The 27,898-nt window shown below is 44.5% G+C and overlaps 2 protein-coding genes across 10 annotated transcripts in view; one reads left to right on the top strand and one right to left on the bottom strand.

The window, feature by feature from the left end:
* ACTMAP (actin maturation protease) overlaps nt 1–27,898 on the bottom strand; it is a 341,161-nt gene that overhangs the window by 19,203 nt on the left and 294,060 nt on the right. For 5 of the 9 annotated variants that reach the window (XM_073598538.1, XM_073598542.1, XM_073598543.1 and 2 more), the window contains one exon: nt 24,090–24,178. The exons of 1 other annotated variant lie outside the window; for it this stretch is intronic. Coding sequence is in view for 2 of the 8 variants with exons in the window: in XM_073598536.1 (XP_073454637.1) it covers nt 4,594–4,696 (103 nt within the window). In the remaining 6 variants the exon portion in view is untranslated. Of the gene's footprint in view, nt 1–4,593; nt 4,714–15,742; nt 16,274–24,089; nt 24,179–27,898 lie in introns of those variants that run through there. 3 more of the 9 variants (XM_073598537.1, XM_073598536.1, XM_073598541.1) reach the window with 3 other exon arrangements.
* Nucleotides 4,712–16,256, top strand: SNRPA (small nuclear ribonucleoprotein polypeptide A). Its single transcript, XM_073598546.1, has 7 exons — nt 4,712–4,887; nt 8,921–9,004; nt 10,262–10,434; nt 12,447–12,611; nt 12,692–12,871; nt 13,350–13,438; nt 15,829–16,256. The coding sequence occupies exons 2-7, from the start codon at nt 8,932–8,934 to the stop codon at nt 15,986–15,988; spliced, it is 840 nt and encodes a 279-aa protein (XP_073454647.1). The 5' UTR covers nt 4,712–4,887; nt 8,921–8,931; the 3' UTR covers nt 15,989–16,256.

Raw genomic sequence — 27,898 nt, forward strand, 5'->3', positions numbered from 1 at the left:
GGACACGTGTACCTACAGGTAAGCTTGTAATAACACTTACCTGTAGGTACAAGGCATACAGTATCTTGTAAACGTGTACCAGCTATTCACTATTTCACTCACGGACATCATCGGCACATTCGTTCTGAAGGGACAGCCTACTCATGTTGTCCCTTCAGAGTTGTGTGCCGCGGCCGTGACTCTCGTGTGCATGGCGGGGAGTGACACCATCGTGACTTGGACATTCAAATGGCCGGAGCCTGTGAACCCGGGTGAAGATGGAAGCCCTGTCAGCGGTGACAGCACACCAACTGGGGGCTTCGTTTTAAGGTAAGTCTATCATAATGTGCTAGTATGAGATGCATATTAGCACAATATGACATTAACTTGTAGGGGGAGTTTTTTTTTTTTATGCCAAATTTACCTTCGCTTTAACTATTGTCTCTGTGTCAGGAAACCTGGGGGGCTCTGATGGCCTTTACAAGCGTCTCCTACTCTTCTTGTTGGGTTATTTTGTTTCCAACATTTTAAAACCTTCACAAGGCTGGGTTCACATTGCAGCAGGGGGTCCTGAGTGTCCCTGTTCTCCTTTTCTTAGGGATGAATCAGGGCCGAATTTTTGCCTGAATTCGGCCCTGAAACGGAGCCAAAGATGCACAGGACGCCTGTGTAAGCAGCTCCGCAGCCACCCCCAAGATGTGTGAACCGGCTCCATAGAGAGCCGGTCACTTTCTCCTGTCATGCAAATTGGATGAGGGGAAACCCACATTCAATTTGCACTAGTGTGAACCCAGCCTTAAAGAGGTTGTTAACCCTTCTATATACCCAGTGAAGTGACTGGCCTCATGTGATAAATAGAGATAAAACAATTCCTCCTACATAAGTTGTATCTGCTTATCTCCAGTCTTCTCTCCTATACAACTATTGAAAGACCAGAATTTATAAAGCTTGTCTGAGTGTTCAGAAAAAAGGGGGCGGAGAGCTGAAATGAGGAGAGTGGGGAGAGCTCTGAGAGCTGATTGGAGGGAAGAGACAACCCCCCTCCACACAGCACACAGGAACAGAGATGAAGCTGTCAATCAGCTCGAGATCCCTCGCCTGTCACCATCTTTCTCTTGGTGTCAGAAAGTGACTCATGCTGATAGCAGAGGAAGGAAGCAGCAGCTAGAAATTACATTCAGTGTTCTGGATTGAGACAAGTACACACTATAGAGGTATATGCTTTGTTCATATTTCATGTCTGAGCTTTACAACATATCACATACCATACTTAAAGGGGTTGTAAACTCTCGTTTTTAAAAACAAAAAAAACCCCAAACATGTCATACTTACCTCCACTATGCAGTTCGTTTTGCACAGAGTGGCTCCGGTCCTCCTCTTCTGGGGTATCTCAGCGGCGCTCCTGGCTCCTCCCTGCATCCAGTGTCCAGGTTGGAGAAGCGCTCTCCTTGGTGGACACCCGTGCGGGCGCGCTCCTGAGTCCCGCATCTGTGTCCGTTCACACAGAATGCAGGACTCTGCGTCGCCCCCCCGGTGGCGCATCATTGGATTTGATTGACAGGAGCGGGAGCCAATGGCTGTGCTGATATCAATCTATCCGATCAGGACACAAGACACCAGCTAGAGCTGGTGTGCCCGTTCCCGGCCGGAGAAGGATCGGAGTCAGGTAAGTAAAACGGAGGCTCGGGGGGCTGCAGCACCACAGAATGTTTTAAGGTGAAAAACCATGAGGGTTTACAACCCCTTTAACAGTTCAGAATGACAAGTTAGTTATGATGAGTGCAGCAGATCTCATGGTGTCTTTGATAGCTCCAGTCTGAGCCTTTGTAGAAAAGGGAGATGATTTACAAATTTGGTGGTGATGCGATGATGTAGTCCATGTTAATGAGGGTCTTTGTATGTTAATAGGGGTCTTTCTGAGAGGACTGAAGTGTTTATAGGGATAATTGTCTTTCTACTGTTATGGGAGAGTTTACAGCAGGGTCTTGTTTGGAGTGGTCATTTAAGGGTGTGGGTTGGAGAGATAGAAATGATAGATGGAAAGGGGTGTGGAGGGTCCTTTGTTGGATTATTTATAGTACAAACAAGGCAATAGTGGTACCACCCAATTTTAGATGGAAACTGACTCAGAATCTGGGGAGATCTCAGCGTTTCAATCACCAAAACAATTCACTGTGCCAAAGCAACTCCCCTGACTAGTCACCAGGTCAGGCAAGATTCAGATGGAAATGCTTTGATTATCTTAGCTCTGTTACGGTGGTTGGACGATGGGACAGCTGTATGCCTGTTCACGTTTGATCATCCCACCACCACACACTTCAATCTGATGGAACCATCTAATAAGTTTGAATGGTGTGACAGGTGCTGGTTACAGGTTAGGATTGAGGTGATGGATGGGGGTACAAACAGGAGGGCTGGGGTAATAGATGTGGGTTAAAAGTTATGGTAGATGTGATGGAGGGGTACAAATCAGGGTTGTGGTGATAGATGGGGTACGGGTTAGGTATGATGCAGGGGGTACAGGTTGGTGTGATGGATGGGGTGCAGGTTAGGATTGAGGTGATGGAGGGGTCACAGGTCAGGGTAGGGGTGATGGGGGGGTCACAGGTCAGGGTAGGGGTGATGGGGGGTCACAGGTCAGGGTAGGGGTGATGGGGGGTCACAGATCAGGGTTGGGGTAATGGAGGGGTCACAGGTCAGGGTAGGGGTGATGGAGGGGTCACAGGTCAGGGTAGGGGTGATGGAGGGGTCACAGGTCAGGGTAGGGGTGATGGAGGGGTCACAGGTCAGGGTAGGGGTGATGGAGGGGTCACAGGTCAGGGTAGGGGTGATGGGGGGTCACAGATCAGGGTTGGGGTAATGGAGGGGTCACAGGTCAGGGTAGTGGTGATGGAGGGGTCACAGGTCAGGGTAGGGGTGATGGGGGGTCACAGGTCAGGGTAGTGGTGATGGAGGGGTCACAGGTCAGGGTAGGGGTGATGGGGGGTCACAGGTCAGGGTAGGGGTGATGGGGGGTCACAGGTCAGGGTAGGGGTGATGGGGGGTCACAGGTCAGGGTAGGGGTGATGGAGAGGTCACAGGTACGGGTTGGGGTGATGGAGGGGTCACGTGTCAGGGTAGGGGTGATGGAGGGGTCACAGGTCAGGGTTGGGATGATGGAGGGGTCACAGGTCAGGGTAGGGGTGATGGAGGGGTCACGGGTCAGGGTGATGGAGGGGTCACGGGTCAGGGTTGGGGTGATGGAGGGGTCACGGGTCAGGGTAGGGGTGATGGAGGGGTCACGGGTCAGGGTTGGGGTGATGGAGGGGTCACAGGTACGGGTTGGGGTGATGGAGGGGTCACGGTTGGGGTGATGGAGGGGTCACAGGTCAGGGTTATGGAGGGGTCACAGGTCAGGGTAGGGGTGATGGGGGAGTCACAGATCAGGGTTGGGGTGATGGAGGGGTCACAGGTCAGGGTAGGGGTGATGGAGGGGTCACAGGTCAGGGTAGGGGTGATGGAGGGGTCACAGGTCAGGGTAGGGGTGATGGAGGGGTCACAGGTCAGGGTTGGGATGATGGAGGGGTCACAGGTCAGGGTAGGGGTGATGGAGGGGTCACAGGTCAGGGTTGGGATGATGGAGGGGTCACAGGTCAGGGTAGGGGTGATGGAGGGGTCACGGGTCAGGGTTGGGGTGATGGAGGGGTCACAGGTCAGGGTTGGGATGATGGAGGGGTCACAGGTCAGGGTAGGGGTGATGGAGGGGTCACAGGTCAGGGTTGGGATGATGGAGGGGTCACAGGTCAGGGTAGGGGTGATGGAGGGGTCACGGGTAAGGGTTGGGGTGATGGAGGGGTCACGGGTCAGGGTTGGGGTGATGGAGAGGTCACAGGTACGGGTTGGGGTGATGGAGGGGTCACAGGTCAGGGTTGGGATGATGGAGGGGTCACAGGTCAGGGTAGGGATGATGGAGGGGTCACAGGTCAGGGTTGGGATGATGGAGGGGTCACGGGTCAGGGTTGGGGTGATGGAGGGGTCACGGGTCAGGGTAGGGGTGATGGAGGGGTCACAGGTACGGGTTGGGGTGATGGAGGGGTCACGGTTGGGGTGATGGAGGGGTCACGGTTGGGGTGATGGAGGGGTCACAGGTCAGGGTTATGGAGGGGTCACAGGTCAGGGTTGGGATGATGGGTAGGTAGTTCAGGTAAGTCATCTCTCTAATCACTGATCTCACAATGTAGAGATTTCATGTTTTGTATAAATATGATGATGAAATGTCTGTAGAAGGTGCTGGGTGATGAATGTCCCTCTCCTCCTGATTACATCAAAGAATGGAGCCCATACATGTACAGACCTCTTCACACACTACATCTACCCCAGGACCCCCTTCTTCACCTATGTCACACACAGACCCTAATGTGGGTAAACACAGCACTCTGTTGCTATGGGTAACACACTCTTGCCTTGCTAGGGGTAACACCCTCTTCCTCCACCCCCAACAGCTTGAGAGGACTAAGCAGGAAAGCACCCCGCCCTATCATGGCGGCCCCTCGCGGAGAAGGCGGGAATTACACCGCGGCTGCTGTCCTCTCCCACCACACACAACACTAGTAACAATGAATGAATGATAGTCACGTTTTACACCAGAACGCGGACTCTCGTTTCCGAGGGGAAGGAATTCGCTGCTACAATTTCCGGCATCGGCTGGCATGTGAATGGGCAATTCGCTAAACCTCATTGGACACAGAAGGCGCCTATCATAAGGCGGGACTTCTCTAAACCAATCACAGTTCTCTGTTAGCACGTAGGGGCGGGGCGGTGCCGTGCTGTAGTATCGCGAGGTGAGGGCTGCGGCCTGTATTGAAGGAGAATTTGTGAGCTGAGCACGCGTCGTGTAATTCCGCCCGGAGTCCTCCATTGTCCCCTCAGGTAAGGAGCTGTGTGTATATAATATGATCTCTCCTGTGTACACGAGGTGTTCTATCTCTGTCTGTCCTCATTAGTGGAAGGCCCATTCATACCACATGTATTGGGATACGTGTTTAGCTGCATTCCCGGTCCACGGACCGTCCACATTCTAGGCTCTCCTATGGGCAGATCTCCCATCACAGGCCGGGTAGAGCGAGCTTCATCTGTCTGCACTGTGAATGTACATCATGTGTATAATAGACTCCTCAATGCACAGAAAAGGCCAGAGAAAGAAGTGATCTCCAGGACCAAAGCAAATGGGGAATCCCTCATCAGCTGCATGGAAGTCTCTAGAATCGCAGTCATGTGGTTCTGATAATCGCACCAATCGCTGCAGACGATCCGCACTGCTCTTTTACAGATGTGTGGGGTTGTCGTTCATTCTGAATGGCATGTAAACATGCAGTGTGTGTTTTGTGGGTACAGGAAATCGCATAGTGAGAACGCACCTCGCATTTTACCTGCTGCGTTTTCGAAAAGGCGCCAAGACCACTTTTTCCCCCTGCAGCTACAGCAACCCATTCAAGTGAATTGGCTGCTGTGCCCATACAAATGGGCTGCACTGAATGTATAGATGTGAACCGAGCCTAGTGCACCGTGTGAATGGGCCTTAAAGTGATTGTAAACCCTTTACAACCACTTTATACTACAGGTGAGCCTATAATAAGCCTTACCTGTAGCTGCACTGGATATCTCCTAATCCTGCACGGTTTAGGAGATATCCCTGTATTTGCATGTGCCGATATCATCGGCACTTAAGCAAACTGAAGCCATGGCACGTCGGTGCTGTTACCGGCTGCCATGCGCGGGAGTGACGCCATTGCGGCCAATCACAGCGCCGGAGCCACGGTACCCGGAGTAACCCCCCAGGGAGATGTCGGCTGCCAGAGCGGTGAACGAGGACGGCTGCGGGGGGCTTCGATCACAGGTAAGTAATTCATAATGAGCTAGTATGCTATGCATACTAGCTCATTATGCCTTTGTCTTGCAGGTTTTTTTTTTTTTGGGGGGGGGGGGGTTTTATAGGGTTTACAACCACTTTAAATGGCATATATGCTATTCGGAGAAATCATCCCACACTGTTCTCAAGCAGAGGCCATGTAAAAATATATGGGGGTTTGTTTGTTTTAAGGATCATACTTCCCTTGCTGCACCTCTAACGCTGATAAACGAGCGATCAAACCCCGATGGTCGCTCGGTTCTCACAGCTTTGTGAGCAGAGAACTGGTGACTTTCACTCAGCAGCTCTCTGCCCCGCCCCTCAAGGGTGTGGAGGGGGCGGGAGCTGCATGCTGAGTGGCTGAGCCAGGTGCCGGTGTTCTGTCAAACTAGACAATTCATCAATACTCTCCAATCACATCACTTCCTGTTACTGTAAACCAGGGATATGCAATTAGCGGACCTCCAACTGTTGCAGAACTACAAGTCCCATGAGGCATAGCAAGACTCTGACAGCCACAAGCATGGCACCCAGAGGCAGAGCATGATGGGACTTGTAGTTTTGCAACAGCTGGAGGTCCACTAATTGCATATCCCTGCTGTAAACCATCAGGAATTGCAAGTCGCCGACATCTCCTGTTTTGACACAATACCAGCAAGTGTGTATTCTCCGGCACACGAACAGTTTGCTATTTTGACAGAACAGAGGCTAAGGAGAGAAAAAAAAAAAGGTAGGGGGCGCATGCATTGGACACAGCACAAGCCGATCAGTGGGTGCCAGCCAATGGATGACTGCCAGCACCTGCTGATCTGCAAGAAACATCACAGAATAAAGCTCTGCCTATGTGAACAAGGTAGAGCTTTGTTCTGACATCGGTGATGTGCTGGATGCACATCCCATAGTAAACACTGGCTAGGCACACATTTAACCCTTTGATTGCCTTAGATGTTTAACCACTTCCCAGCCAGTGTCATTAGTACAGTGACAGTGCATATTTTTTTTAGCACTGATCGCTGTATTGGTGTCGCTGGTCCCACACCGTGTCAGGTTGTCTGCTGAAATATTGCAGTCCAGCTATAAGCCGCTGATTGCTGCCACTACTAGTATTAATAAAAATAAAAAATGCAAATTCAACTATATATCCCATAGATTTGTATACGCTATAACTTTTGTGCAAATCAATCAATATACACTTAAAAAAAAAAAAAAAAAAATCCCATTAACAAAAATATGTAGCAGAATACATATTAACCTAAACTTATGAAGAAACTAGATTTAAAAAAAAATTATAGCTGAAAGTAAAAAATATATATATATTATTATTTTTTTTTTTTTTCTTTGTTTTATAGCACAAAAAAAAAAAAAAAACAATGGTACGCAAATACCACCAAAAAAAGCTCTATTTGTGTGTGTAAAAAAAAAAAAAAAAAATTGACTTAAATTTCAGTGAACAGCGTTGCTTGACGGCACGAGTGTCAGTTAAAGTAACACAGTGCCAAAAAGCAAAAATGGCCTGGTCATGAAGGGGGGGTTAATTTTCTGGAGGTCAAGTGGTTAACGTGTATTCCTCAGACCTCCTTTGTGTTGATGGTATTATATGAATGGATTATGGCTACATCACTGAGTGAGCCTTAAAGTGACACTGCAAGTGCTCTGCTCCTTCCATTATATGCCGTACACCTGGTACCATTACACATTATGGAGGACTCCATTCTCCTCCTCTATGGACAGTTCACAGCTTTCTCTCACCACCATCATCCAGGTTTACATTCCTCCCATGACACAACTAACACATGAGCATTTACTCTTCCAGGCTCCATTCTCCACGTTTTCCATTGTACTGTGCATGCACCACAAGCAGTGTACTCAGCAGCTGTGAGTCCTGGGAAAGCTTTTATGGAGGCTCTGGACACTGTGTGCCCCTCTTATGGCCATGTGCATGAGCTCTTATGTGGGCAGCGTACAGGGACCCCACTTGCAGTCATGTTAACTTTTAACAATGTATAATCATTTAAACTGGAAAGTCAGCCAGAGGGGGTTGTACATTTGCTGCAAAGCCTTGCAGCATCCAGGGGACAGGACCACTGTTGAACACAACCCATTGAAGTGAATGGGGCAGTCTTTTTACAGCATACAATGCACATGATTGCAGCACCTTCGTGCAGACCCTTGAGGGCTAAAATAAGGCAACATATCGCCTGTCAAGTGCCTTCTGAAAAGCGAACCAGTGTGTATATTACTTTTCAGAGGAGCTGAAAGGGCTGCCACAAAAGAAAATGAGCCCTTTGGTCCATTTCACACGGGTGCCTCTGTGAAGTGGAATCTGCTTGCTCAGAAGGGGATCTCCTCATTGATCCTCGCTGAGCAGGCGGATGGCAGGTCCGTGTCTGCTCCGTTATGCAGAACGGGCACAGTTCGCTCTTTATGGGGCAATTGGATGGAAACGGACTACCTGTCCGTTTCCGTCAGACGGACGGGGAATAGGACCACCATGCATCCGTTTTTGGCGGTGGGTGTCAGCGGACATCCACCACTGCATTTAAGAGACTGGAGGGTCTCAACGGGTCCGCCTGAAATCTGACAGGAGGATCGGATCACCTATGTGAAAGGGGGCATAAAGGTTAACGTTACCCTTTTTACACCCCTGACTTAAACTAAACCCACCCATTCAACCACAACCTGACCACGGCAAATTCATGCAATGTTTTCATTATTGGTACCAATGTGTGCAGCCAATTCAAGTGTGGTGTGTTTTGTGGTTTTTTTTTTTTTTTTTTTTTTTTTTTTTTTATGCGACTTATACTGTATGGTGCTATTGTTGCGACAGATGAATTAAGAAATACCACCATATCAGTAGTCATGATGATGAAAAAAAAATGGAGGTAAATATGACCTCTTCTGTGTTGGAGCAAATTTGTTGATTGTATTTACAAAAAAATGTGCCAATTTGTCTTAAAGCTGAGTTCCAGATATGGAATTATATACATAGTTGATGCTTCCAGCTTGAAGCAACATATGATGTGATTTTTTATATATATATTTGTCTTCCTCTAGACTAGTGTGAAATGGCTGTCCAGGAGTCCAGACCAAACAACACAATCTACATCAACAATCTCAATGAAAAGATAAAGAAGGATGGTAAGCCTTTGTAGCTCAGTGTCTGTAAATGGTTCTTGTGCTGAAAATGTCCTTGTTTTAAATGTGTGTTGACCTAAAAGTTCAGTTCTAGGTGAAGTAATTTGGCTACTCCGGTGTTCGCATTTCCATGCTATAGTTATGAGCTCTTCTGCTTATCTTTGGAGTTTTGGGTATTTCTTTCCTGCTATTGGATTCTTAATTTTATATTATGGTGATTGCAACAGAGAAAATTAGACTTCTCTGGCTGTGGTGATTCTACAGAAACTGAAATGTAGATGTCTAGTCAACAGAATCCATGAAATGATTAGGTGGCTTCTTTCCAGCATCTACTAAAAACTGAAGTCACTTGTGGATGCACTGACCCTTTTAAAGTGACCTTGTTGCCAAACCAATTTTTGCAAAAACGCTATACCGCTGAAGAAGCAATGGCATACTTGCCTCTCCTGCCGCCAAACAGACATCTGTAGATGAAGTCTGCTGCAGGAACCAACCATTCTCCTATGTCCTCTGTAGCAGTTACTGGTTCATCCTGCTGACCTTTTTGTCACTACAAGATACAGGAGGAACATGGAGGTCAATGAGAGGAAACTGGGGTGGGCACTGTGGTGGACCAGGAGATCGATACTCCCAGAAGTGTTGGTTCCTGTACAGAACTAAAGCTGTTGATCTCTCTGGATTGAAGTAGTGCTCTAAGGCACAGGGGCGGTAGGAGTGGTATGTATTTCTTTATAGATGCAGATTGTTGGGGAAATTCAAAGAGGCGTGCCAGTCTAGACACCCATAAAAAAAAAAAAAAAAATTAAGTCAGCAGCTATAAATATATAAGGACACTTCTTTCCAAGGATTCAGCAATGACCTCACTGGATTCTTTAACTGGCTTTGGGTGACCTCTTGGGCAAGAGAAACTGGCAGTTAAGCCTTGCGGGTTCACAGCCAGCTTAGTACTGCATATGCGTGAGCCGCGCTGTGGTTTGTGAATGGGCCCCACAGTTTTCTGGGACCTGTGATGTGATTTATTATACTGATCGCAGCTGTAGCCATCTGATGGAGAGAAATTTACCAACAAAGCCCATTTGACAGAAGTCAATCTAACAATTGACTTCTGTCAAATGGAAAAGGCCACATGTGGATCAAAATTCAACCAGTCCCTGCCAAACTATCTTTAATTTGGTGACAGATGCAACAAAATCTAATTATTGTTGAGCATATGTTGGTATTACAATAATTGATTATTATTTTTATTTTATTTTTCATTAGAGCTGAAGAAGTCTCTGTATGCAATCTTCTCCCAGTTTGGTCAGATTCTTGACATCCTGGTGTCCCGCAACCTGAAGATGAGAGGACAGGCTTTTGTGATCTTTAAAGAAGTAAGCAGTGCAACGAATGCCCTGAGGTCAATGCAAGGATTCCCTTTTTATGATAAGCCAATGGTTAGTATTTATTTTTTTCCCTGTTATGTCGCTTCTGTGTGACAATTTGGCATGTTGGCTATGGGGTTGGTCTGCTTGCTTTCTTCTCTTTTTGGTCTGCATTCTGGTTATAGTGTAACTCCGAGGCCATACCGCTGTGATATAACCGGGTTCATAATTACTCAAATTTATTGCATTAGCCTAGTTGTGACTGTTACAAACATTGTGAGTAGCATTAGTCTTCTATGAAGGCTACATTCGCACCTTTTGCATTTCCTGAATGTGCAGCAACACACACAGGAATGAGCGTTTTTGCCGTGTTTCGCAAGCATGTGAAAAATGCTCTGCAAACCTGTGTTGTGCTTGCGTTGCCATTAATTTATGGTACCCCAAACACAGTTGCTCAGCGTCAAACGCACATTGAGAACGCAGGATGCTCCACGCCTGATTAGGTTCTGAAGCTTCTTTGTTGTGTATAGGCAGCTCATTCACATGAATAGGCTTCCCTATGTACAGCGTGAGAAAACGCACCAAAAAAAGTGCGTGGGAATGTGGGCTCCCGCTATACTAGGTGTGAATGGCACCTAATAGACCAAAAGTTTTGGTGAATGCCTTTCCATATCTCTCTATATACTGTAATATGTTAAACACGCAGCAAATGTTTATTCGTGTAATTGAATAGAGAATTTGGTAGGCAAAGCACACACTTTCAGATTTTCCCTGCATGCTCATGTTTTATTTATTTATTTTTCATATATCATGGGGACACAGAGTTAGACTAATATTCAATACCTGCTGGGTTATACTTCATCTCTAAGTGAGTGGACACCGGTAGACCAAAGGTCTTTAGACAGGAAGTGATCCACTATATAGCCCCTCCCATACAGGAAGTACTTCAGTGTTTTTTTTTTTTTTTTTTTACCAGTGTCTGCAAGGTGGATGGCACGGTTGTTTGAGCTCCAGGTCTCTAGTCCAGGGGTCTCCAAACTTTCTAAAGAAAGAGCCAGTTTATAGTCCTTCAGACTTTAGGGGGCCTGGACTGTGCCCAGTGGGAGTAGATAATGTCTGATCTTTGGTCTTGGGGTGAGAAATAATTGGTGTCAGTGGGAGGAATAGTGTCCCATTTTTATTGTTAGTAGAAGGAAATATGCCCCATCATTGGTGTCAGTGAAATGAATAGTGCCCCATTGTTGGTGTCAGCGGCTGGAATAATGCTTCAAGGGCCATATAAAGGCAAGCAAAGGGCCGCAGTTTGGAGACCACTGCTCTAGTCCCACAAACGGTTCTTAAATGAATCCAAGGGATTGACCGATTGGATCCATTTGACACAGGCTTTATATGCTTAGATAAATGGTACCCGAGCCTCGCAAGTAAGACTGAAGATCCTGCGAGGTTTTGCCTGTAATGCGGCCTCAGGGCGCTGGACTCTGCGAAGTGTAATCCTGGACACCACAGCATTCCTGCAGGGTGCTGTACAGGTCCAAGGGAGTGGACCCTAAACATGAAAAGGGTACCCAGTCCTTGGAATGTCCTCAAGTGACAGGAACCCGCTGTGATGGGTCAGGTTTGGGCTCTTAGTTTCTAAGCTGCCCTGCGCCTGAACAGGTAAGTGAAACCCCCTTATTTACTTATTGTGGGGTGTCCCAGTGATTGTAACAATCGGTCAAGCTAGCTAGACTCCTGTGTGAGGTGACCATACAGGGGAGTTTTGGGCTAAAAGGGAATATGCATGGACTATTTAGAAAGTTGTGAATTGGCCCTCTAGATACATTTGCCACTATACTCATACTAGTTTTGGTTTCAGCACCAAAAACTTCTATTCAGCGCACCTCCTAAATTTATTTATTTTTGTCTACCAAATCCTTTAATCAGTTGTACTAATAAACATTTTGGGCAATTTTATTGTCTTAGATCGCAGCATCAGATATAAGAACCCTATAATTTTTACATGGTTATTTACAGGGCAGTATGATCTTGGATTGGTGTGAAACTAGCATGTGTATATTCTGATAACTTTTTCTATCTAATTATAGAGAATACAGTATTCAAAGTCTGACTCGGACATAATCGCCAAAATGAAAGGCACTTTCGTGGAGAGAAAGAGACAGGAGAAGAGGAAAGGAAAGGTACCAGAAGTTCCTGCTGTTAAGAAAGCCATTCCAGGGGCACCTGTTCAGGGCATGCCAGGACAGATACCAGTAAGTGTGACTCTAGTAAATTACATAGTCTGTGCCAGGCTACAAAGAGGCAATCTCTTATAAATGTTCTCTGATTTTAGGGTATGGCAAACATTCCTGGAATGACCCAGGCTCCTCGTATGATGCACATGCCTGGACAGACACCATACATGCACCATCCTGGAATGATGCCACCACCAGGAATTGGCCCTGGACAGATCCCACCTGGTGGCATGCCTCATGGTCAGATGATGCCAGGACAGATGGCACCAATGCAGCCGGTAAGTGCTAATCCTAAATTGGTTTAGAGAAATCCTATCAATCGCCTAAAATAAGCAATGTCTTGGAAGTTGTGGTGTGTAGGAATGTCTGAATGTTTGATGCCCTTTTGTACAAGCTCCATCTCTTTGCTTGTATGAGAATGTATTGTATGAAGCATTATGTTGTCGAAGGGAGGCACAAAGGGAAAATAAACTGATCAGAATTTGAGGCCTGCTGCTCGCCCATTTAACTGTCCTGGGAGCTGGCTCACAAGTGATTTATGATGCAAACATCTATACAAATATGGTTATCTGCATGCTTTCCATCTTATTTTGTTCCAAGGTAGTGCGCCAAAAACATCTTTGTCCGTTTGTGGGCTGTTTTTTAAATATAGGGCAGTTTTATTTGTGTTACCTGGTTTATAGGTGATGTGGGAATAGTAACTCTTTCAGCTGCAGCTTTACAAAATGCTAATGCCTCTAAATCCATCTTCCACAGATATCGGAAAACCCGCCAAACCACATTCTGTTCTTGACCAACCTCCCAGAAGAGACAAACGAGTTGATGCTTTCTATGCTCTTCAACCAGTAAGTATTGTAAACTCTTGATCTATTAATGGAAACCCTCCAGATGTAATGTGAAAGATTGCACCAACCTGACTGTTCTCCAGTACACAAACTCTTTTTTTTTTTCCCCCCTGTGCTTCTCGTCTACCTGCCTCTCCTCATTCACTGCCCTCTAGTCCAGCACCCTCCCTGTCTCGTGTTTCTCATTTACCACCTCTACTGTACAATAATGCTTACCAATCCAACACTGTTCCCCATAATGCTGCCCCCTCCTCCAATCCACAGTCCTGCAGCATTCCAAATGTAGTGCCCTCTGATCTAGCAAGTCTGCCCCGTGTGCTGCTCACACATTCCCAGCGCAAAGAACTTTTTATATGGGCACAGGTATCCACATATAAAACAAGTGGATACAGCGCTGTCAATAGAACAACACTATAAAGTAGATATAATTGAGGAAGAAACCCTAAAATATGATATGTGATCATAAATTTAAAAAAAAAAACTATTACATAAATGTTAAACATAACTAAGTGACATAAAATTAAATAGTTTAGCAAGAAAATACATGATGCTGTTATGAACAGAGTGACAGTAAGTGTATACACATGTGTGACATGAGCTGGAATGCTGTACAGATTCCCCAAACCTGTCCCACTGGTCAGCAATGGTAGGATATCACCCTTCAGCCTATGATAACAGTCAGTCACCTGATATGCTGCAGTTCAAAAAGACAAAGAGGATGGTCCTGGAGCGTGGTCAATAGGATAAGTGCTTGGATATCATGTTCCACCCAAAAAGCAAAAGAAAATACTATGGTGAAGTACTGTGGGGAAAGATTCAAATACGCATAGCAGTGCTACTCACAAAATCGGGCTTGCAAACAGGCATTCAGAGAAACTTCCGCAATCGCCAGTCGTAGCGTGCGTTCCATGGAAGACGAGAAGCGGCGTCACTGGTTAACAACATGAGCCGGATAACCCGTGACGCTGCTTCCTGGGACCATTTTGGGGAATCTGTACAGCATTCCAGCTCATGTCACACATGTGTATACACTTACTGTCACTCTGTTCATAACAGCATCATGTATTTTCTTGCTAAACTATTTAATTTTATGTTTAACATTTATGCAATAGGTTTTTTTTATTTATGATCGCATATCATATTTTAGGGTTTCTTCCTCACCAATTATCATATCTACTTTATAGTGTTGTTCTATTGCCAGCGCTGTATCCACTTGTTTTATTTATGCTAAGTATCAGTACTTATTTAGGGCTTTTTCACACTGACGATCCGTATGTCCGTTTTTCATCCTTCCGTTTTCGGATGAAAAACGGACATACATGTATCCCTATGGAGCGTCGGATGTCAGCGGTGACATGTCCGCTGACATCCGACCCGCTCCGATCCGAAAAGTGTAACGGAGGAAAACCCTACTTTTCCATCTGTTATCGGATCGGGTGACGACGGACACTACGGTCCGTCGTCATCCGATTCCCCCATAGGGGAGAGCGGTGCTCTGACAGGTCCGTCGCTGCGCAGTGTGCAGAGACAGACCTGTCATCTTCCTGCTCAGCGGGGAGCAGCGGAGCGCTCCCCGCTGAGCAAGCGGATGTTCACGGGGCGGATCATCACTGATCCGCCCCGTGTGAAAGAGCCCTTACAGCAGCAGCAACACATCTTTCACTTTTTGTTTTTGTTTAGTTGCTAGCGCTGCATTTTATTGTATAACAGATATCCAGCTGTGCAATTACAGCCCACCGTTCACTCGGGTATTACTAATTCATGAGCAGAAATACTAGTGTTTTAACATGTTAATATTTATTGTTAGCCATGAGCAAAGTGGTAGTGTAAACTTTACCTTCACTGCATGAAAATCTAGAGGGCCAATTCACAACTGTCTAAATAGTCCATGCATATTCCCTTTCAAAAAAAAAAAAAAAATTTTTTTATTTATTTTTTGCAATGTCTGAGTTGAAGTGGATTGTAAAACGACCCAATCAGTTTCTTGGCCCCTTGCACTTGGGGTGAGCTCTGCTGGAGTCTGCCTGCTCAGCGGGGAATCTGTCTGCTGATCCCTGCTGAGCAGGCAGATGGCTGGTCCGCTCCGCTTATGCAAAGCGGACACAAGCATAGCCCGTACCTCTCTATGGGTGGACGGATGTAAACGGACCATTTGTTTATTTTTACCCCCCTATTGCCATTGGATTGGATGTCAGAGGAGGGGGGTTTGTGTGTTAAAACATCTTTCTATTGTATACCTGCTAATGGGCTGTTGGGTAGAATGTAATGGTCCAAATTCAGCTTGCTTTTCATCCAGATAGTTACCTCCTTTTTGTAGTTCTTTAAGTGGGATACTCTTCATAAAACATGAGATTTTGAGGCTGACCCTTCACCCTTTTTCTTCTTTTCAGGTTCCCTGGCTTCAAGGAAGTCCGTTTAGTTCCCGGACGGCACGATATCGCATTTGTGGAGTTTGAGAATGAAGTTCAAGCTGGAGCTGCTCGAGAATCTCTACAGGGATTCAAAATCACACAGAGCAATTCAATGAAGATTTCATTTGCCAAAAAGTAGCCTGCTGGAGGACAGGAAGATCTCAAGCTTTAGAGTGTTCTGGGTTTTCATGAAACTGGTTTGCTTGTGCGAACAACTGAAGCCAACTATTCAGGCAAATTTTTTTTTTATTTTTTCTTAATGTCTGTGACCTCTCATCCAGCGTACTATGTTGGTGAGTATGGATTCATTTATTTTATTTTTTTATGGACTTTTTGAAAGCATTGCACCCAGAGTCTGCTTGGCAGACATTGTACCTGGAGCTTGTGAATAAAGCATTTTCTACCTATGTTTCTGCCTCAATTATTGTACATGGGGGAGAAATGTGAGGGCTGATGTGGCTAGCACAATTTTAAAAGGGTTTGAGACCCCCTAGCACACAATATTAGAGACTAACCAACCAAAATAACATCTGTTTAGGCAGGGCGTGTTTAGGATTCCATTCACTGCTGCTTAAGGCTCAACGGGGAAAGCTATCACCCATCCCAACACAACAATAAGGGGCTCACCTTGGCTTTTCAGAGGATCTACTTCTGTCATTGGCTTAATCTGGTCATGGGATGAGTTGGGCTACCCTAGCATTGTATGATCACCACAAGATGCATGATTACAGTACAGCAAATACATTTATACTCCTTGCACTGAAACATGTGAAGCAGAATACTTTGTATGTGGTCCATGTCTGCAGCAATATTGAGGTAACATGAATAATCTGCATATAAGAGCCATGTTTAGGTTTTGGTTCACAATAACAGCTCTGAAAGCACTGGGAAGGAAAACGGACCTAAATCTCATTTGGGGTTTTTTTTTTTTTTTTGGCTTGTTCTCGCAGGCAGCCAGGAAATGGTAAAAGGAGACGTCCGAGCCATGGTTTGACAGCCACCTCCACCCAACTAAAGGACATGCAGCTCTCAGGGCTCTATGTGCTGCAGCCTCCACAATTTGCAGCTGTGGCAACCATTAAAGAATAAGTTCACCTTTTGTAACATGTTACAAATCTACTGACCCCCCCCCCCACACACACACATCTCCCCGGCTTTGATCTTCTTCCTCCGATCTCTGCCAGAATCTGCAGAGTGACACGTGTTTCACCTGCATCATTCATTCAGAGTTCTGTGGATTGAAAAATTCTGCTGATCGTAGGTGCAAAGCATTAACAATAATGCACTTAAAGTTCAATTTTTTTTTTTTTTAAATCTTTTAAACCCCATGAGGCATTATGTGACGCATTTGTCTATGGGATTGCCCTGCTTCTGCGTGTGATGCGCAGGGTGGTTCAGCCTTTTTAGGATTAAAATGGGTGGTGAGGAGATGACCATTGTCTCTCTGTCAAATGCTTTCTTAAAAGCAATCCACTATGGGTTGCTTTTTAGATAGTGGAACTTACTGCCTCATGTCAAAATGGGCCTTAAGCCCTGGTTCACACCATTGCGATTTGACAGGTCAAAATTGCATTACAAGTCGCACCTCATTGCCAGCAATAGAACACAAAAAGGCGTCCCAGGACTTTAAATGAGGTGAATGCGATTAGCTAGTCACATGACACAAGTAAATACAGTATCAAAGTTTATTGTAATATATGAAGCATACAGTGTAAAAGTCTCATTTACATGTGTAGCCATATAAATGCAACATACACAGGCATAGAAAGTGATACTACGTGTTTCGCAAGACCATGCTCACTTCATCAGGGGTAGATGTGTGTGTATTACATCTGTGGAAAAAAAATTAAAAACCCAAATGGGTATCTGCACATTGATGTTATTGTGACAAATGGTCAAGGGGGTCTGAGGCACAAGGCCCTATAATTACCAATGGCTAGGTCAGACTACTGGATTCTGAATACCCAGAGGCGGCAGCAATAAGCATCCAGCTCAATAGATGGGGAGGCAAGAAAAACCCAAACCCAACAGAGTGCAACCGGGGGGGGGGATGGGGGCAGGCATGGCTAGGATGTGGGGGTCTGTATCTCCCAATCTCCATAGAGAATATCAAGCATAAATGCATGTATAACAATTTAATACTGCCATAGCAATGTAAAGCAGTACATAATACAATGTAAATATGCGTATACATGAACCAAACTGGTTCAGTATGGACTGGGAATCTGGGGGACAATGAAAGAAAAATGACATGAGATTGTGTGTGTGTGTGTGTATGTGTATATATATATATATAGTATATTTAATCAGTGCTATACAGCAAAGTAAGCATGGAGTATATAATAAAAGGATGTATGCATATGAACCAATCAATGTTGTAAATACTAGAAAACTCGAGAGTGGGAAAAAAAAGTGTGTAATAATCGAAATGACTAGACCCTATGGGTAAAGAGAGGATGTATAGCATACCATACTAGAATTGCCTAATTCACTTTTCTTCATTGATTGATGGCAACTCACCTGTAGCTAATGAAGCTACCATATGTGAAATGTGATGAAGGTAGCAGAGAAATCCCGGCCATGACTGACCACCAATTTTAACCCCAGGGCCCAGCAAGCTAGTTACATAGTAGATGAGGTTGAAAAAAAGACAAGTCCAACCTATGTGTGTGATTATATGTCCGTATTACATTGTATATCTCTGTATGTTGTGGTCGTTCAGGTGCTCATCTAATCGTTTTTTTAAACTATCGATGCCCCCCTGCTTATGCCACCGCCTGTGGAAGGGAATTCCACATCCTTGCCGCTCTTACAGTAAAGAACCCTCTATGCAGTTTAAGGTTAAAGCGGTTGTATAGTCAAACTGTTATCTTTTACCTACAGGTAAGCCTATAATAAGGCTTGCCTGTAGGTAAAAAAAAAAAAAAAAAAATCTCCTAAACCTGTACGGTAGCACATGCGCACAGGGGATTTTCGGCTGAAAGCCCGGCATATGCCGGACCTTGCTGAAAGAAGTCTCCCACGCATGCGTGGGAGTGACGACATCGCGGCTCCAGCCACTCACAACGCTGGAGCTGCGATACTTGGAAGACACGCTGAGGCAACATGTCAGCTACCTCGATGTGGAATAGGTGAGATAAAGATGTCTCGTTCTAAGGTAAGTATTTCATAATGAGGTAGTATGCGGTGCATACTACCTCATTATGCCTTTTTCCTTACAGGTGTATAAAAACAAAAAAAGTGTCAGCGGGTTTATTACCGCTTTTCTTCTAATTTTAGTGAATGGCCGCGTGCTTTATTAAACTCCCTTCCGTGGAAAGGTTTTATCCCTATTTTGGGGTCACCAGTACAGTATTTGTATATTGAAATCATATCCCCTCTCAAGCGTCTCTTCTCCAGAGAGAATAAGTTCAGTGCTCGCAACCTTTCCTCATAACTAATGTCCTCCAGACCCTTTATTCAGTTTGTTGCCCTTCTTTGTACTCTCTCCAGTTCTAGCGCATCCCTTGTGAGGACTGGAGCCCAGAACTGGACAGCATACTCCAGGTCTGGCCAGACCAGAGTCTTGTAGAGCGGGAGAATTATCGTTTTTATCTCTGGAGTTAATCCCCTTTTTAACGCATGGCAATATTGTGTTTGCTTTGCTCCGCCCCCGACGTGTGTGTGAACAGGCACGTGAACATGTGGTACGCTCACCGCCAAGATAGGGGCGTGCAAGCGCGATCACCCCTAGTCACTCATGCTAACATGGCATGCAACACTGAGCTGACGCTGCGGTCGCAAACGGCGCCTGGTGGGCGTGGTTTGCATGGTGCCAATGTGTGGTTGGCCCAGCCCATCCAGATTGGGCAGGGGGGGGATAGCAGGAGCAATGGAAACCTCCTTTGTGCACATCGCAGTTCCCGAGCTGGACAAAGACCAACACCACCAGCAGGGAGCAGAACCAGGAACCTGAGTCAGCCTATGGAAGAAGTGACCCCTAAGTATTGAACAGAGCAGCTGAAAGGGCTGATGGATGTTGTGAGTGATGTGGCTAGTGGTGGCCTCAGACTAAGGTTGGGCTAAATGGGGGTCTTCCACCCTGGGTTCAATGAGAAAAGGGAAAAATGGTCTGGTGTCATCCGAAAAACACCTCCATCCCAATATATACAACAAAACACAAAAAGTCGCCCCGGGACTTTAAATGAGGTGAATGTGATTAGCCAGTCACATGATACAAGTAAATACAGTATCAAAGCTTATTAAAAATTGTCATACATGAACAACAAAACATTGCCAAGCTGGTCCGCTGATACATAGTGTAAGACAGTATCATTACACGTATAGCCATATAAATGTACATAGCCATATACAAAGGCATAGAAAGTGACCCTACGTGTTTCGCAAGACCATGTTCGCTTCATCAGGGGTAGATGCGTGTGTATTACATCAGTAAAAAAAGCATGAAAAACCAAATAGGTATCTGCACAATGATGGTATTGTGACAAATGGTCAAGGGGGTCTGAGGCACAAGGCACCATACATACCGTTTTTTGTTACATGCTAGTCTCATATCGAAAGTGAAGAGGTTACTCACTATATGAAGATTCTCATATGACAGAATTCAACGTCAGGAGTGACATAATGTGTTGAATAGTTTTGTATGTATTCTTTAGCTTCTGAGCATGCGTAGTCTTGCGATTTTTTTTTTGGACGAAAACCGTACTAATTAAACGATGTTGTGTTCACATCAGACAAAAAATGTATAGTCTGCACATCCAGCTTTTGTCATACGAAAGATCGGAATCGGCTGTCGAAAGCACCGTACTAACGATCCGAAAATCAGCATTTTACTTCCGATCTTCTTATCGTGTGTACGGAAGACATTGATCCTGTGTTTCTGCAAATCAGTGACACGGATCTTTGACTTCCCCCTAGTACTGAACCACTACAGTAAAACACCAGCTAGGCACACAGATTGCCCCTGATGTTATCTCCTCTCCAGCCAGTGTAATTAGTACAGTGACAGTACATATTTTTAGCACTGATCACTGTATTAGTGTCACTGGTCCTCAAAGTGTCAGTGTCCAATTTGTTCGCTGCTATAGGTTGCTGATTTCTAAAAAAAAATTTAAAAAAATCCATAAATATATCCTATAGTTTGTAGACGCTGTAACTTGCGCAAACCAATCAATATAGGCTTATTGGGATTTTTTTTTACAAAAAAAATGTGGCAGAATACATATTGGCCTAAATTGATTAAGAAATTTTTGGATGTGTTTTATAGCAGAAAGTAAAACAAATGTTTTTTCAAAATTGTCAGTTTTTCGTTTATAGCGCAAAAATAAAAACGGCAACGGTGATCAAATACCACCAAAAGAAAGCTCTATTTGAGGGTAAAAAAGGGCAAAGTTTTATTTGGGTACAGCGTTGCACGACCGCGCAATTGTCAGTCAAAGTAAAGCATTGCCGTATAGCAAATAATGGCCTGGCCAGGAGCTGAAGTGGTTAAGTAGCGTAACTTTAAAGCAGCACTGGCGTGAACCAGGGCTTAAAGAGGAGCTCTAGCCTCCTGTGAAAAAAGGCAGCATCTACAAAAACTGTAGTGTCTGTCTTTTAAAACACAGCCACTCGTCTGTCCCACGAGCCAGCTGTGTGTGCTCATCTTAGCCGGTTTCATCATCCGCTGTCTTCTTTCTTTGGTGTCAACATCTTAACTAAGGGTACCTGGCTGTGACAGCTTGCGGCTTCACAGCCGGGTGCACGCTGCGCATTGTGAATGGTCAAGCAGTCTTCTGGGACCTGTCACGCGCCCCAGAAGACTGCGAGGGAGGGGGGTGGACTTCCAATCGCCTAGGCGGTGGGAGCGGGTACCTGTCAAAATCATGTATCCACTCATAAGTGCCAATTCTTCAAGAGGAGCGGGGGACGAGTCCTTAAAGCGGTTGTTAACCAACTCGTATAAACTTATATAATCTGCTCGTATAAAGTTATATAAGCTCCTGTCTCTCTGTCTAAAAAACAAAAAAAATATATGCCTTATTTACTGTATTTCAGAACAGCTCCCCGCGATCACATGATCCACCTGTTCTCTCCTCTGCCCGGTTGACAGCAGCTGTGGGCGGGGCTGAGATTCCCCCACTGACGTCAGCCAAGACGAGAGGAGGAGAGAGCTGGCCGATCGCGGGAAGCCGCTCTGAAATACAGTAAAGGAGGCATTTTTTTTTTTTTTATAAAACACAGAGACCGGAGCTCCTGTTATTAAGAAACAAGCAGGATTATATAAGATTATTATTGTTATTACAGCAGGAGGGGGCAGGCACTGACACAGGAGCAGACAGGCAGGGAGGGGAAGGGGGCGGAGGACAGAGGCGAGCTGTAGATAGCACTGGATGAAGGAGGCACGTAAACTGACCACGGTGACAGGGCTCAGCAGCCATTATATACCGTGGTCAGTTTACAGAGGGGAGGGTAGAAATTAGCAGGATCAGCCAGTTATTTCAGGTGATACAGGGGGCCAAATTACACTGCACAGGCACTGTACTGTGGGACATGTTCCATTTTTAAAATGTTTTTTTTTTAGGTTAACAAACGATTAACAAACGCAAAACTTGCTCTTTTAGATGCTTTAATGTCCTTTTGGAGTTCGAATGCAAACAAAATATACTATGTAACATGCCTACCTTCCCTAACTACTACACTTGTCCCTAAATGATATGTCACTACTGGTTTAGAAAGCAGGTAAAGCTTGTAATACTGCATATTGCTGTAGGTGCCTGATCTGGAAAGAAGTGTCCCAGCACTGGGGGAGGGGCTTTCCAAACATTCACCATACGGCGATTTTCAGACAAGTCTCCAGGTGCTCTGTATAGATGAAAACGGTAGTGTTAGACCCCATACACACTATTTGATTTTCTGCAGATTTTTGTCTTCAGATTTACCAAAACCATGTAGTGCAAGGGCCTGCCTGATTGCATACAAATTGAAACTCATATGCCGCGTACACACGGTCGGAATTCCCGACAACAAATGTTCGATGTGAGCTTGTTGTCGGAAATTCCGACCGCTTGTAGGCTCCATCGGACATTTTTTGTCGAAATTAACGACAAACAAAATTTGAGAGCTGGTTCTCAAATTTTCCAACAACAAAATCCTTTGTCGGAAATTCCGATCGTGTGTACACAATTCCGACGCACAAAATTCCACGCATGCTCGGAATCAAGCAGAAGAGCCACACTGGCTATTGAACTTTATTTTTAACGGCTCGTCGTACGTCACCGCGTTCTTGACGTTCAGCATCTCCGACAACATTTGTACGACCGTGTGTGTGCAAGACAAGTTTGAGCCAACATCCGTCGGAAATAAATCCTAGGATTTTGTTGTCGGAATGTCCGATCGTCTGTATGCGGAATTAAGGTTTGACCTCATATTACATGGTTTTGGTAAATCTGAAGACAAAAAAATCTACATAAAATCTAATAGTGTGTATGGGGCCTTTTTTTTGTGGTATTCTGCAAACAAATTAAAAAAACGGCTCCATACAGTAGAATGTGGTACTTGGTATGGCAACAAGCTGAGCAAAGTCTTGTACCATCATTTGTACATTGTCCCTGATACCTCCAGATAGTGTGACCCAGAGATTTAAAAGGCTTTTTATTTTTTATTATATATAAATAGCCAGGATATGCCCTACCACACAACTTTAAGAAGAGATTCAGATGTGGCACAACATGTAAACTTATGGAGGTTCATTTGCAGACCACACAAGCCCTTCTTTGTTGTCAGGCTGGCTGTAAATATGCAGAGGTACACTGCTCACTGTATACACGGAGGCCGCTAGAGGGAGAGTCCACCAATATGTTTGATAGACCCTCATGAAAACAGCAAACATTACTTCTAGGTAAACTTTATAATTCTAACAAACATACTCTCTGAAATACACAATAGTTACCTATTTTTAGGGGGAAACCCCCCTCCACCCCCTCTGCATGTGCACTAAGATTTCTTGGGGAAATTTTTGAGCCAAAAACCAATCATTGGATTGGGGATGAAGGGTAGTACAGTTGTGTGGAAAAGTATTTGCCCCCTTTCTGATTTTTATTTTTTGTTGCATATTTGTCACACTTAAACTTTCAGGTACTAAGATGCTTCAGATAAGAATTATAAGGATTCAACAGGTGGAGTGGACAAGACTTTCATTAAACATCCCAAGGTTTCACACTGCAGATGGGCATTAGGTGTAACAATGTGGATTTACTTACCGAACCTAAGAAGAACAGGAGCGCCAAGCCACAGATAACAGCACTCATAACAAGAATTGCGATTTCAGCCGCTGTCTCTGGATAATCAGCTGGAGAACATTAAAACAAATTTAAATGGTACATATTGATAAAAAGCAATTGATTTACTATGTTAAGGTGAAGCTATCACTGCACTTCTCATAATTTGCTGACCCAGATCATCAAACAAACTGTATTACACAAAGATAACCTGAGTAAAGACAAAATGCAGTTTTTAAATGATGGTTTAATTTATTAAGGAAAAAAAGCTGTCCAAACCTGCCTGGCTTTAAGTGAAAAAGTAATTGCCCCCTAAACCTAATAACTGGTTGTGCCACCCTTGGCGGCAACAACTGCAATCAAGCGTTTGCGATAACTGGCAATGAGTCTTTCACATTAGACATGTGCAGAACGAAATTATTATTATATTATTATTATACAGGATTTATATAGCACCAACAGTTTGCGCAATGCTTTACAACATTGGGGCAGACAGTACACTTAAAATACAAATCAATACAGGAGGAATCAGAGGGCCTTAGAGCTTACAATCTAGAGAAATCTATTTTGAATCAATTTCGAATAGTTTTCGAATTTGAAAAGTTTTCAAATCAATTTTGATAAATTTTCGAATTCAAATAGTTTTCCAATTTCAAAAAAGAATAGAAAATAAAGGAATAGAAAAGAAAAAAAAAAATTTTTTCTTTTCTATTCCTTTATTTTCTATTCAATTTTATTCTCTTTGGAAATTGGAAAACAGTACTGATGAGGCTGCACGAATTCAAAAAGTTTTCGAATCTGAAAACTATTCGAAAAGTATTCGAAAACTATTCGAATTTCGTTATTTCAGATTCGTTTAAATTTGGACTATTTGGACTAATTACCTATTCTAATTCGGAAATTCGGCCAAATTTTAATTCAGAACGAAACGAACCGCACATGTCTATTTCACATTGCTGTGGAGCAATTTGGCGCCCACTCTTTGCAGAATTGTTTTAATTCAGCCACATTGGAGGGTTTTCCAGCCTGTGTAAGGTCATGATACAGCATCTTTATTGGATATAATGCCGCGTACACACGAGCGGACTTTACGGCAGACTTTGCCCGGTGGACGGGATTTCGTCGGACAATTCGATCGTGTGTGGGCTTCAGCGGATTTTGTTTTCTGAAAAGTTGGATGGACTCATGTCACGTACACACGAGCGGACTTTACGGCAGACTTTGCCTGGTGGACTTTTCGACGTACTTTACGACGGACTTTCTGAATGAACGGACTTGCCTACACACAATCCACCAAAGTCCGTCGAATTCGTACGTGATGATGTAGGACCGGACTAATACAAGGAAGTTCATAGCCAATAGCCAATAGCTGCCCTAGCGTGGCTTTATGTCCGTCGAACTAGCATACAGATGGCTGACTTTTCGACCGGACTCGATTTCGACGGATTAATTTAAAACATGTTTCAAATCTAAGTCCATCCAACTTTTGAGAAAACAAAGTCCGCTGGAGCCCACACACGTTTGAATTGTCCGACCAAATCCCGTCCGCCGGGCAAAGTCTGCCGTAAAGTCCGCTCGTGTGTACGCGGCATTAGATTTGAAACATGTTTCAAATCTATCCGGAGGACTCGAGTCCAGTCAAAAAGTCCGCTCGTCTGTATGCTAGTTCGACGGACAAAAAGCCACGCTAGGGCAGCTGTTGGCTACTGGCTATGAACTTCCTTATTTTAGTCCGGTCGTACGTCATCACGTACGAATTCGACAGACTTTGGTTAATTGTGTGTAGGCAAGTCCGTTCATTTGGAAAGTCCGTCGTAAAGTCCGCTGGGAAAAGTCTGCCGTAAAGTCCACTCGTGTGTGCGCGGCATAAGTCTGGGCTTTGACTAGGTCACTCCAAAACCTACATTTTGCTTTGTTTGAACCATTTGGAGGTGGGCTTGCTGTCGTGTTTCAGATCATTGTCCTGCTGCATAACCCAAGTGCACTTGAGCTTGAGGTCACGATTTTATGGCCGGACATTCTCCTTTAGGAGAACTCAGAATTCATGGTTCCATCAATTATGGTAAGTTGTCCAGGTCCTGAAGCTGCAAAGCAGCCCCAGACCATCACGCTACCACCCCAGTGTCTGACTGTTGGTATGATGTTCTTGTTATTAAATGCTGTATTAGTTTTATGCCAGATGTAGTTGGATGCACACCTTCCAAAAAGTTACATTTTTGTCTCCAGTGCACAGAACATTTGCCTAAAAGTCTTGGGGATAATCAAGATTTTTTGGTAAATGTGAGATGAGCCTTTGTGTTCTTTTTGGTCAGCAGTGGCTTTAGCTTTGGAACTCTCCCATGAATGCAATTTTTGTCGTCTCTTTCTTATTGTTGAATCATCAACACTGATCTTACTTGAGGCAAGTGAGGCCTGCAGCTCTTTAGATGTTGTTCTGGGTTCTTTTATGACCTCCTGGATGAGTCGTCGTCATGCTCTTGGAGTAATTTTCACAGGCCAGCCACTCCTGGGAAGGTTCACCATTGCTCCAAGTTATCTCCACCTGTGGATAATGGCTCTCCCCGTGGTTCACTGGAGTTCCAAAGCCTTAGAAATAGCTTTAAAACCCTTCCTAGACTGATACATTACTTTGTTTCTAATCTGTGCTTGAATTTTTTTAGATTGTGGCATGATGTGTGGCTTTTTGTGATCTGTTAGCATGTTTCACTTTGTCAGACAGCTTCTATTTATGTGATTTCTTGATTCAACAGGTCTGGCAGTAATCAGGCCTGGGTGTGGCAAGTGAAGTTTAACTCAGCTTTCCAAAAAATTGTGGTTATTTACAGTTCATTCATGATTCAGCATGGGAGGGGGCAATTACTTTTTCACATAGTGCAGGTAGGTTTGAACAGCTTTTTTCCCTTAATAAATGAAATAATAATTTAAAAACTGAATCTTGGATTTACTTTTGTGTAATATTAAATATTGTTTGATGATCTGAATCATTTAAGTGTGAGAAATATGCAAAAAAAAAAAAAAATTAGAAAGGGGCTAATACTTTTTCACACAACTGTGAAAAAGTGGAGCACCGGCCTTTTTTTCTAAATTTTATTTCAAAAATCACTCCTGTGATAGTTACAGCTTATGCAATCTAATGCCCCGTACACATGGTCCGATTTTCCGCCAACAAATATTGGATGTGAGCTTGTTGGCTGAAAGTCTGACCGTGTGTACACTCCATCGAACATTTGTTGTCGGATTTCCGCCAACAAATGTTTGCTAGCAGGTTCTCAAATTTTCCGCCAACAAAACCTTGTTGTCGGAATTTCCGATCGTGTGTACACAAGTCCAATGCACAAAACGCATGCTCGAAATCAAGCAGAAGGAGCCGCACAGGCTATTGAACTTCCTTTTTCTCGGCTCCTCGTACGTCTTGTACGTCACCACGTTCGTAATTGTTGGCCAACATTTGTGTGGTCGTGTGTATGCAAGACAAGTTGGAGCCAACAATCTTCGAACAAAATTTCACGGTTTCGTTGTCGGAAAGTCCGATCGTGTGTACGGGGCATAAATTTGCATATGAAGATGGTATCTTTTTTAATTTGTTTATTTGTACTTACTGTACCCTCTGAATCCAGTGAGCTTCCATCCTTATGCCCCGTACACACGGTCGGACTTTGTTCGGACATTCCGACAACAAAATCCTAGGATTTTTTCCGACGGATGTTGGCTCAAACTTGTCTTGCATACACACGGTCACACAAAGTTGTCGGAAAATCCGATCGTTCTAAACGCGGTGACGTAAAACACGT

The sequence above is a fragment of the Aquarana catesbeiana genome, linkage group LG09 (genome assembly GCF_042186555.1).
Source record: "Aquarana catesbeiana isolate 2022-GZ linkage group LG09, ASM4218655v1, whole genome shotgun sequence".
Classification (NCBI taxonomy): Eukaryota; Metazoa; Chordata; class Amphibia; order Anura; family Ranidae; genus Aquarana; species Aquarana catesbeiana.

What these genes read in the sequence shown, in the direction of transcription:
- SNRPA (XM_073598546.1), top strand. Translation starts at nt 8,932, where the DNA reads ATGGCTGTCCAGGAGTCCAGACCAAACAACACAATCTACATCAACAAT. An exon ending in CTTTTTATGATAAGCCAATG is followed by an intron (nt 10,435 to 12,446) that starts GTTAGTATTTAT and finishes ATCTAATTATAG; the next exon opens with AGAATACAGTATTCAAAGTC. An exon ending in GCATGCCAGGACAGATACCA is followed by an intron (nt 12,612 to 12,691) that starts GTAAGTGTGACT and finishes CTCTGATTTTAG; the next exon opens with GGTATGGCAAACATTCCTGG.